The following is a 13,052-nucleotide window of genomic DNA, read 5'->3' as shown; positions in this document are numbered from 1 at the left end:
ACTTAAGTATTTAACTGTAATTAAAATTAGAATATAAAAATATAAAAGTTAAATTGTTATACAAGTGCCAGCATTTTCAAGTAATAGGAGTTTCTCCTATTCTATGATACATAGATATGATACTGTTTTTACCGTTCACACCATTCTTTGGACTAAAATTATGTCTATATTTTGCCAAATGTATAATAAAATAATTATACTATTCAAACTTACCCATCAAGTGTCTTCTCATTTTATATTTTTCTAAGTCATTGTCCGACCAACTTGGGTAAACTAATAATAAAAATTGATAAAATTTGTATTTTTTAAAGAATAAATAATGTTTCATTTTTTTGAATATCTTATATAATTCTCATGTCAAATAAATGTTGTTGGCATCCTGAATCACAATTAAATTAAATAAAATGTGCTTACTTATGTGACCTGCGTGAATTGAAAAATCCTATTTATTTATCTTTTAAATATATATTTACGTCAAGATTTTAAAAATAATATGGTAATGGTAAACAATTGAATATTAGTGAATAAGGTGATATATGGTAATTGATTATTTGTGTAATTAATAAATCATAACCGATACTTTAATAATTATACATTCTTATACCTGGCAGGATTTAAATTAAGGTTTAAATTGGAATATTACTTTAAAAATAATATCAGAAATCAATAAGTAGGTAGGTAATCTAAGTGTAGCTCAATTTTTACAATGAAATGGATTTACTATCATAATCTTTATAAAGGAAAATGTATAAATGATATAATATATAAATATAAATATGAAAACAAAAATTGTAGGATAAAAATTATATTTTTTCTTGTATTTAACGTGAAAAATGTATTACTAAATAATAGTGTAGACACTACAGCACAACAGTAAGCTAATGAAAAATATTTGGCCCAATAATTTATTTCTATCCCGCTAAAGCCTACAGCCCACCAAGTCCCAGTGACGTTATTGGATTTCGAATATCGGTTAATTTTCCCGTGGAACATAAATGTTGCTGTCTCATATAAGATTCTTTGAGTATAGATAAGGAAATTCATTAGGACTGAGTTATTCATAAATATAAAAGAAAATATAAATTGGTATAGTTATTATTTATGTATATTATATACAATATACTATTATTATCTATGTAATATATCTGTGGACCTATGGTACATACAGTGTATTTGTTTTTATGAATATAATATTATAAAATTTTTTTAAATTAATACAATAAATACATTATTTCTCTCTCTCTATATATATATATATTATATCGAATAGGGACAAATGGACGTAAAAAATAAAATATAAATAAAATAATTAATATTATAATAGATCATCATCTAAATATATTAAGAAAGATTCAAAAAAACTAAACATTAATAGTTCTGGTTTATTTATAGGTATTTATAAATTATAAAACCATTGGTATTATATGTTCATAATATAACTAATGGTATCGTATCATATCAAATATTATCACTTATTATTTAATTTACGTATAATACGCGTATTACTTATTTATTAAATTTTATTGTTTTGGCAATAAGTACCTATAATATCAAAATAATGTATAATTTATTGGTTATTATAATCGTTTTTATCACACATTATCGAATCTCAATGATATACGACAATACACACTTATAACCGTGTTATTCGTGTACAAGTTGTGTAATAGTGTAACTGTAAAATGTCATTAATTAACTCGAACCGCGATGGTGAAATGTTTTTAAATGACGGTTTCATGTACTTATTTGACGCAATATTAAAAAACGTGATATAGAAACTATGGAGTTGCCAACATCTACAGTAATAAATTAATGCATTTTTGGATTATCACAAGCATTGAAGGTACTCATTAGATAATGCCCTATTATTTTTCTTAATTTCAGTTTTCGAGTTTAATTTTTTTATAACTATGTAGGAAGCTACAAGGTGGTCCAGAATTAAAAAAAAACAGTACGAAGAAAACGAAATAAATACATGCAGCACCAAATGCACCGAAGGATTTGATAACACTAGAGATACCAGATACATATAAGGTTTACACACCGTCTGAAAGCATATCGGAAAATTATTTATTAGACGATAGTGGGCCAAGTGAAAATAGGGTTTTAATTTTTGGAAGACAAAGAAAATATTGCATTTTTCAAAAGTTTGGTATTGTGATGGGACATTGAAAGTAGCACCAACAATTTTTGCCCAAGTCTACGTTATTCTTGCGGAAGCACTAAATGGTGTCCATCCATTAATTTATGCACTGTTACCGAATAAACAAGAAAAAACATACGATAAATTATTTGATATATTAAATTTATTAAAACCCAGTTTAAATTCAAGATCAGTGTCATGTGATTTTAAATTATCAGTAATTATACCATAAAAAAAATACCCTGACGCTGATATTCACGGTTGTTATTCGTATCATCTAACGAAAAACTTTCATAAAAAAATTAAACGGAATGGGTTTTGCTTCAAGATATAAAAATGATGATGATTTTTCAATATTCATAAAAATGATCTTAGCTCTTTCACTTGTTCCAATCGACAATCTAGATGCCGCTATACAAGAATTAAGAGATGACTTACCAGAATGCTTACAACCATCACTTGACTGGTTTGAGGACAATTATGTTGGAAGGGTTATTAGAAATGGAAGAGGTCGTCGGATAGCATTATTCCCACCACACATTTGGAATTTACACCAACGAGTCTTGAATGCTCAAGATAGGACTAAGAACCATGCTGAAGCAGCTAATAGATGACTAAATGTCTAAATGGGAGTTTAACATCCAAGTTTGTGGTCTTTCATCGACTGTTTACGAAAAGTACAAGCTGGGTGAGATGTATTTTATAACCAACTAGAAGCAGGTAAGAGTCTCCCCCAAAAATCTAAAGAAATTTATTGACAAGTATTTTAAAAGTTGCTCAAAGCTATGAGACTAGAACTAAAATATTATTTTTACGCGGAATTTCTCAAAATATTTCTTTAGGTACATTAAAATTATATAATATAATTAATTTATAAATAACTATGTTTGACATTCAACAAATTTTTAGATATTTTAAATAATTTTTTTATATGATTTACCTATATACATTTTTACGTACTATAATAAATATAATTAGTATAAATAACTTTTTTTGATATTTTTTTTTAAATATTTTAATTGTTGGCGTACTTATTATAATAAAAATGTATTTAAAATATATTTTTAATTTTAATATTTAATATAATGAATAATTTGTACTTTTAAATATCTTATAATCATTTTTGACGTATAATAATAAATATAAATAGCTTATTAATTTTATTTACTGATTTATATATTTATTGTTTTTAACGTCCAATTTTCCCCACGTCTAAACGGCTACGCCCATTTGTCTTAAATCGACAACAGATCCATCATAACAACACGAAATTAACCATATGTCCATACATAATATCGATCTAGGATAATTGGACGTAGCCGTTATAATATATGGTTAATTTCGTTTTGTGATGGATCTGATGTTGTTCACATTATTTATACGAGTACACCTTTTATTCAATGTTTTAAATTTTAAATTTTATTTAGATTCTCTATTTTATAGATTTCTAATTATTATTATTATTATAACGCAATTTTATTTAGAAACCTAGTTTTTGAGTAATTATCTATTTGTAAAAGGTAAATAACAACTATTAAGATTCGTTTCGCTAATTTGGTTTCTAGGATGTCTTGAATAGTTTTAATTGAATTTTTGTACTTATAATTTGTATATTGGTAGAGAAAAAAGAAAAAAATTCTATAAAAAAAAAAAATATTCGCAATATTTTAAGGGGTCACAACTCACAAGTGTAGTACACTGAATGGGCCTTATTAGCTATTATAGAGGTTTGTACGGGCCGATAATTTTCAGCCCGGTCCGGCTCGGTAATTTTTTAATTTAGCTCGGCCCGGCCCGGTAATTTTTTTAAGTAAGGTTTTTTTTTTTTTTTAATATTGTATTCAAAAACAATAACTATAATTTTCTTATAAGTTATAACAACATATTTATAATAAAAACATTTAATATAATTGATGTATAAAAATTCTTCAATATCAAATATCACTTTATTATTTATACGTAAAGTCATTTGAATAAAAATTTAAATAATATACATATATTATAACTAAATTTGAAGAACAATTATTCATTTTGCACAGAAGTCCGGTCCGGCCCGGCTTCAATTACATTTAAGTACAGCCCGGTCCGGCTCGTTAATTTTTGTCCAAAAAAATGTGCGGCCCAGCCGGTCTTGAATTTTATAGTATAATCATATAAAAATGCAGGTCTTTATTAGCTAACATATATAATCGTAAATAAATATGATTATGTTATTTCAAGATTGAATTAATGGTAAATTTAAAATAAATTAAATCTCATTTAAATCCGAGTTAAATATTTATGCTAAAAAAAACTTACTCAGTTTTGTTATTCTAAATTCCTTTTCATTAAGGATATGGCCTAAAATTTTTATATTCATAAAAATGTAGTGAATGTGTGTTTATGATAAAAATAAATATAATTAATAGATTAACAGATGTACATTTAATACGTTTTTGCACTTCCGTTGAATATAATTTATTACGGTTCTATGTTTTAGATGAAATTAGGAATGTAATAGGCAAAGATAATATTCATGTTGTAAGGTTTACCTTCAAACAGTTAAGAGACATATAGTATTTGGAGTAAGTATAGATGAAATAAATAATAAGCATAATGAAATTAGATTGGGTTATATATACGTCTAGTGAAATAATATATTCCAATATTTTATATCAGTCAATATAAATTAAAAATAATATTTATACGAAAAATAACTAAACAAATATTTATTTTTAATTGATTAATAAATTAATAACCTTATTTAAATAAAATTTAGATATTAAAAATATAATTAACGTAAAAACAATTATTATTATACACATATACATTTTAACGGTTTTTTAATAATATATTACATTTTAATGAATCAATTTTTGAGAAATTAAATCTGTATTTTATACATAATTTATAGTACCTAATACAATTTTAAAGCAAATTATACATTTTTTGGTTGATAATTTTTTATATACCTAAATCAATAATTAAGTAGCAAAACATTTTTGAATTTAATAAATAATTCATTTTATGAAGAAAAGATTAGTAACGGGTTTTTAGAAGTATTGTAAGATATTGTTTAAAATTTTAACTATTAAATTCCTTCAATAAATAATAACCTCAATATTCGGAAATTATATACTTTAATACGAAATTGTGTGAATACAGTGGCGTCATTTTTTTTTTGGGGGGGGGGGGCAAATTGAGCGTTTACCCTAGTCTAACATGTACATCAACCTTAAGTCAGCACATTTAAAAATTATAAGAAGTCTTATTTTTAACTACCTACTATAGTCTATAAGTCCATTGTCATAAATCATAATATTGAATATTGATATTTTATAAATAAATTAATAATCACTTTATCTATAGTCTATTCAAAATAAGACCGGATCTCGGCGGCGACCAGTTTTCGTTCGCGACGGTCAGGCACTTCCCCCACTATAGATCGCGTGTCAGGCCGAGCCGCAGAAATAAGCTACGCCCATGCGCACAACTCGGCCGCCGAGGTCCGGTCTTATTCTGAATAAACTATACTAGTTAGTGACTGATAACTGACCGACGTGTCGTATGCAAGTGGGCAGTTGGTACTTGGCTGTCATAAATTTAGATTTTAGACTGGCACACTTCAAAGTACCTACAAGACGTGTGTACTGGTACTATGGTGTACAACTTTACTGACAAATAAAAATTATTATATTTTAAGAATATTCAAAACAAAATAGTCAAATTACCGAACCATTTCAATAGCTACCTACATAAGAATATCAGAAAAGACCTATTCGCTAAATATAACATACATATTATTATGATGTAAATAATTGTCTCATATTTTCTATTTTGGTTAATCGTCAAAATCGTCGATCACGACTCCCGAATGATATTTTGTATTTCTGTAACTATTCGAAATTATTCAACGGATTATCATTATTTTACTTGATATTTTATATTATGAACAATAAACGTAAACATAAACGTAGTAAAGTACAATGTTTAGCCTGTGATAGTTCATTTGACCATGATTACCGCCGAAAATATGAACTTAACATTCATGGCGGTAGTCAAATAAAAGTGATAGACGTTAGTCTTGGTGTTTGTGCGTCATCGCCGTTACTCCGACGTACATCGCAACGGGTGTCGAACATTTGCGATGTTTAACCCCGTCCCCTCTCCTCCTACGCATGCGCTGTCGCCTGGAGTTCGTTTTCTTCCGTTATACGGATCCGTTTTATTCGACCACCTTTACTTCGTTCCTACGTGTTATTCGTCATTGTACCTGCGTTATTCGGACGGTCCGATTTTTGTTTAACTCTTTCCGGCACGGTGGGATACACGTAATCCCACCAAAAAAATAGCCCGTCCGACACGGTGGGACAAATAGCATACCACCTATAATCTATTTTTTTTCTATTTTTAATTCGTCTGTTGGTTTAATTTAAGATATTTAATATGTTTTCTATAATATATAGCTAATGCATATAAATTCTTAGAAGGCTAACATTATTAAATATAATTTAATTAATTTTCTTAAATTATTATTTTTAAATATTTATTCTTAAAACTTGATGTTTAGTTTTCTCCTTATTGACTCGACCGATTTGCTTGATTATTATTTCATTGAATTCCAAATATAAAATAGATTATTTTGGTTTTGGTTTTAATTAGCTATTCTAAGTATATGGCTTGATATTTGTGTAAAAGTGAGCATCCATTATATGTCCCGCCGTGCAATTACGCGTGAGTATTCATAGTGGACACCACTGGTGGTACGCGTACTGTGCGATTTCGTTTATTGTTGGATTTATTGTTTATTATTCGTCGAAGTGTACGATTTTATTATTTTTTAATTATTTTATTACAATGGCTAAACGTTATTCAGACTATGAAGTAAATGAAATGTTATTCGAAGATTTACCGTCAGATGACGAAAGTTTATCGTCTATTGATGATACCGATGACGACGAAACATATGTTCCCGAACCTAATAATAATACATTATTAGTTACCGACTCCGATTCAGACAGTGATGAAAATGTAGAGATTTTAAACATAGAAGAAAATGTTACTTATATTCTCCCAAGTCCGCAAAAAAATCGTTCGTCAAATCGTCGAAAAATTCCAAATAAATTCACACCAAATGCTTTCCCTAACTGTCGTGGTCGTGAACTTTTTCCTAGTATTGAAAATTATCAAATAAACGATGAACTTGCTGTACCTTTACTAACACAAAATATGTCAAGGGAAGTACAAACTTTTGACTCAAATTCAAATTTTCAAGACGAGTTTATGGAACCTGTTTGGTCGTCTAATCTAATTTGGTTGTTTCAGTTTTGAAGAATACATACTAGTATCAACGTGGACACAAAAAAAGTATTATAAGGAACGATTTTTTTATAAGTGTATAATTATATTAAAATATTTATAATAAGTATTGTATAAACATTTTTTGCTACTATATTTTGTGCATCAGCAGTTTATATGTTTTATTTTGCAGTTAAGTTTTAATTTGTATTAAGGTATCCTGGTTATTTTTTTTAATTCATTATATAATTTATTTTAATTGTTAATTATATGCATATAGACAATTAAGCAAATTGTCAAATTAAAGTTATATAAATAAATTAATTCGTATGAAATGACAGAAAAGAATAGTTACTCTACGTAGATGTATAAAATATATGAAACGTTTATTGCATGGTGGGATTTACGCTGTCCCACCTTTGGTAACTTCCTAAGTTTTTAAGTATTTTTTGTTTTTATTTCTAAAATCTATGTTTAATTATAATTCTAAATACAAAATAGTAACGAAAAAAAAAAAAACATAAAAATTTATATGTCCGTGCAACAAGGGTGTAGAACATACTCAAAATCTCGTGCATTAAAGAGTTAATAGCTCCGTGATGGTGCGGAAACACTCGGTGTAGCCAACAATCTCTTTGCGGCTGCTCGACTGAACTTCGAACGAAAAGTAAGATATCTCCAATTAAATATTTAATTATGTTTGTAATATTATAATTTATAATTTCGTTGTATGTTTTTGTGTAAATAAGTATCATATTCGGTAGTAGGTACTTTAACAAGTAGGTATGCTGATCACATTTCTTTTGCTAGGTATCTAAAGGTGACTCTGATAATGTTTCATTAAATACAACATGTGTAATTAACGCAAATTTTTATAATGAAACTGTTGTAAGTGAAGTAAGTAAAATATTATCTTATTAGTAAGGCTGGATTTTAATGTCCTTAAAAATCGCGAAAAATAACTAAAAACTCAAAAAATGCATTTAAAATAGCATAACATTTAAAAATTACATTACATGTACATAAATATTTTATTTAACTTCATATATTAATAATATAATAATAAATAAAAAATTATTCTGTATTGCTACACTGAATCACGAGAGCGTGCTTCAGGTTTTCTAATAGGAATGCCCTTCTGTTGTCCACCAATAAGTTTTTGTAGATAGAAAAGCTCCTTTTCATATATTGTTAGCATATAAATATTTTATATGATAAATCTTTAATTTTAAATTCAAAAACACCAAAAATGACTTAAAAACTCCTAAAATGCAAAAAAATGCTAAATAAAATTTCTTATTCAACAAAATGCCATTATTTGGAGCTTTTGCTATTCTTGTTGACAAAACGAAATATGCTTCCAAAACAGAACAATTAAGTTTTGTGTTACGGTTTGTTGATTAAGATTTTGATGTTTACGAGCACGCACTATGATATTTTCATATGACAAAATAAACTGCCCAAAGCTTATCAGATGAAATAATAAAAATTGTAAGTGAAAATAAATTGGATATTAATAAATGTGTAGCTCAGTGCTATGATGGGCACAGTGTTATGAGAGGTGGCTTCACTGGTGTTCACACGAGAATACAATCGATTGTTCCACAAGCAATATATATTCATTGTTATGCGCATCGTTTGAATCTCTGTTTAGTGCATACATTAAATAGTATTTCTGCTATAAGCGAATTTTTTCAAACACTACAAGGTATTTACAAGTTTATTATGAATAGTCAAAATCGCTATGAATTATATGTTGAAGTACAAAAACAAAAAAAAACAAGAAATAATTAATTTAGAAAGGTTAGTAGAAACTCTGTGGGACTATTGGTATAAATCATTAAAGAAAATCAATATTCGCTTTAAGGAAATTCGTGAAGTTATCAATACACCATCATCAAATGGGGATGAAAAATTTAGAGTCACGGCAATAGGATATCTTGAAGAAATATCATCCCAGAGTTTTATATCAATCCTAATTTCTATGGAATCTATTCTAGAAATAAATAACTGTGCATCAAATGAATTACAAAATAGTAAACTTTTACTTCCTCCTGCTATTCAACTAATAAATGTAACCAAACAAAATTTGTTAAATATGCGTTCAAATGGAGTTTGGGAACAACTTGAACAAAAATTGTAGCTAAAGCCAAAGAAAATAATATAGAAGTAGACATTTAAAAAATCCAGAAAAGGAAGCAAGTTATTAACAAGAATCTTAAAAATTATTTTATTATATCAACTGTGGGCAAAAATATTTCAAAATTTACTTCTTTACAAGACTTTAAAACAAATATTTATTTCGAAGCAATTGACAGTTGAGTTAAAATATGTATAGATAATCAGTCCTTTTTAATAATAAAACAAATAATATCTTAATTAATTAATTTTCAGATTTACAATTTAATTAAATACAAGATTTTCAAATGATGTATACAATATACTAATGGTGACAGAATTTTTTAATCCGGATTCAATTCACTTAAAACACTTTCTTGAACAATACAAGTATTTCAAAATTGATAAACGTTTTTTATCATCAGAATCATTAACTGCTAAAACCTTATGTTTTAAAGAAAACTATGAAAACTTGGTTCTTTTTAATATTTCGCATCTACTCAATAAAGTTCATAATGCTTTTCCTGAAACATTAAAAATAATTTCAATCTTAATGACTTTGCCAGCAACAACAGCTACAAATGAAAGATTTTTCTCTTCTCTTAAAAGAGTAAAAAATTATTTAAGGTTAACTATGGGAGATGATAGGTAAAGTGACCTTTTAGTTATTAATGTTGAAAGCACTGAAGCCTCTAAAATAAATTTAGATAAAGCTGTTGATAAATTTGCACATTTAAAAGAGTGCCGTTATCCTAATAGTTTAATATAATTATTATATTTTACATTATTGAAAAATAAGTAATTGATCTTTAAATAAATAATGTTTATTGTTAATTTTGTTGTTGTATTTTTTAAAGAAGTATATTATATTATTAATCAAGATGTTTAGTATTTACATTATGTGACTGTAAATACTGCTAACTACTTGTAAATCAGTATTAAAAGGTACCTATTGGCTATTACCTATTTATTATTTATTTAAACAAACTCAATTATTCTATTTGACTTTTTAATTCTAATAATAATAAATACTTGACAAAATTGTTCATTTTTAATACTTCAAAACCCTGTGTGTGACTTTCATATATCTGAACATTTACCCTTTCACCCTTCACCTACTATGGCACTATCATACATGAATCTACGTGGAAAAAATTTTGAGTCATAAAATTCGTGAGTAGTTGCCCTAGTCAAACAAAAACTGAAATGACGCCACTATGTGAATATATAATTTGAGCTCTTTCATAGAATATTTAGGTATTATTGTTTCTTACCTTTACAATCGCGCCATTTATAATCTGGATATACATAAGCATCTAAATCCATTCCTAAAGTTAAAACATTTCATTTATCAACAATAAGATTCCAATTTATCATTTAAACATATTTTATATTAATTTTGATATTAATTAATTATTAATATAATATTATTAATACAATTTTTATAAATTATAAACTTATTAATTAGGAATTTTTATTTAACTTTTTTCTAGATTTATTCATTTTTTTTTATTCTAATTAGATAAAAATCTTTGTTTGATAAATTATTCTTAGTTGAATAAATAAAAAAAATGTTTCTATATTAAATAAAACAATCTAATAACTGGAATAAAATATACCATGAAATGTAAATCTTATTTGTTTAAAAAAAGGTATGTTGAGGACAAAAATCTATATTGTAATTATAAAAATGTAATTTGAATATAAAATTTTAAAAGAATAAAAGTTAGTAGCAATTTTTCTAAAGTAGTTTGAAGTTACTGGGTGAAAATTAGGGGTGTCAACTTCACGGACGTCACTATACAACGTTAAACCGAGATTCGGATGCTAGGGGTCAACTGACGTTGGCACCTGAAAATAGAAAATAGAGGTTTTTGAGTGGTGGGGGGGGGGGTAAACTTTAATAACGAATTCCAAATTTGGGGTTACGAATTATTACGAATTGGTTACTAATTTGTGAAACCATTTTTAACCCAAAATTTTACTTAGTTGTACCAGGGTCAGTGACCTATTTTTTGTATTTGTTAAAATTACCAAAATAAAGTTTTATATTATACATATTTTTGTTGTTATATTTATTGACTTGATGGAACGATTTATAGCATTTATTAATTAAAAAATCATCACCCTGCACATTATATATTAATCGTATTCAATCTAAATACTATTTAGAATAAATAAATAATAAGCAAGAAAAAATAACCGAAATAACTAAATTTTAGAGATAGCTCTCTAGTTCAAGTTAAGACTGATTTAGACTTGGCTCTGAACTGTAGTTTAGTTATGTTTCCGTTGACGACTTTCGACTTGAGAGATGTGTTTATGCAATTGAAACATATTTAATTTACGTTCCTTCATCATGCGAAAATAGAAGAAAAACGATCTCGCTGTTCGAAAACCACTTTTTAATACCACTTATTAATTGCTTCGTTTTGATTTAAAAGGTTTTCGAATTCATTCATATGTGCTAGTTTGGAATATGAATCGTCATTAAGAATTGCATTCTAAATAACATTATTTAAACACCTAAAAAAAATTTGTGGAACTGTTTCATCGGATTAATGGATTCTATTCCAATTTTATAAAAATAATAAAATATATTCGAGTAATCATTTTTGTTTGCAATTCAAAGAATAATTATCCAAGCGAAATTCTTTCGAGACATTATTAGTTGAAACATATGCCAATAACTAAGATTATAACGCTAACTTTTAACATTGCAAATTGCAATTTATAGTCAATAATACCTTGGTATCAATACTTAAATTTTAATTATAAGTTTATTGTACATTAAGTTAATTTAAACTTATTTTGAATCAATAAATCAAAATACTTACTAATAAAAGCTGGGTATAAAAATAAACAAAATAACATTTTCATAAATCATTAATTATTTTTTTTTAAATATATTGTTATGCATTAAAATTGTCAATTGAATTGTATAAAAAATGGTTTAAACAAATAAATACTTTTCTATATATTATAAGTGTTTACACTTAAATATAATCATTCAATATACATGTATGGTGATATTTACTAGAGTAAAATTCTTCGGCTAGTTTTTTAGGAGAGATTTGACCTAAAAAAATATTAACTTTGTTTATACATTTCGTAATTGAATTCATCACCACAGAACATATCTATTTTATGAGGAATGGGCTTAATAAATCCGAGATGTCTATTTGTGCTGAGTCATACATTAATAGGTGGTGGTTGTGGGGCTTATCGTTCCACATATAAAACGATAAAGATTTTGGATAAACAAACATAACTCGAAATGCGGAGCTTACGGATTTAAGTATATACATATATATACTGTAATCTGGCAAGGGTGATCGATGTATAGGATTGGAACACTAACGTATCCTATCATATTTTACCTAGAGCGATAAAGATACATAGAATAGTAGTTAAAATAGATAATATAGTATAAAGTCATAATGATGAGTGACAACTGTATTTATAAATGGTGAACAAAATCATGAAAGTAAGGTAGGCTTTATCATAAATGACA

At 26.7% G+C, this 13,052-nt stretch overlaps 2 protein-coding genes across 2 annotated transcripts in view; one reads left to right on the top strand and one right to left on the bottom strand.

The window, feature by feature from the left end:
* Positions 1 to 13,052, bottom strand: part of LOC132918031 (uncharacterized) — a 225,907-nt gene that overhangs the window by 92,534 nt on the left and 120,321 nt on the right. The window lies entirely within an intron of this gene.
* Positions 2,509 to 2,757, top strand: LOC132917231 (uncharacterized). The gene has a single exon (XM_060977869.1). The coding sequence runs from the start codon at positions 2,509 to 2,511 to the stop codon at positions 2,755 to 2,757; it is 249 nt and encodes an 82-aa protein (XP_060833852.1).

Source organism: Rhopalosiphum padi, chromosome 1 (assembly GCF_020882245.1).
Source record: "Rhopalosiphum padi isolate XX-2018 chromosome 1, ASM2088224v1, whole genome shotgun sequence".
Lineage (NCBI taxonomy): Eukaryota > Metazoa > Arthropoda > Insecta > Hemiptera > Aphididae > Rhopalosiphum > Rhopalosiphum padi.
Note: the sequence above shows the minus strand (reverse complement) of the source record. Positions and strands in the feature narration are given on the sequence as shown.

Excerpts from the sequence above, each read along its gene's own strand:
- LOC132917231 (XM_060977869.1), top strand. The coding sequence starts at position 2,509 with ATGATCTTAGCTCTTTCACTTGTTCCAATCGACAATCTAGATGCCGCT.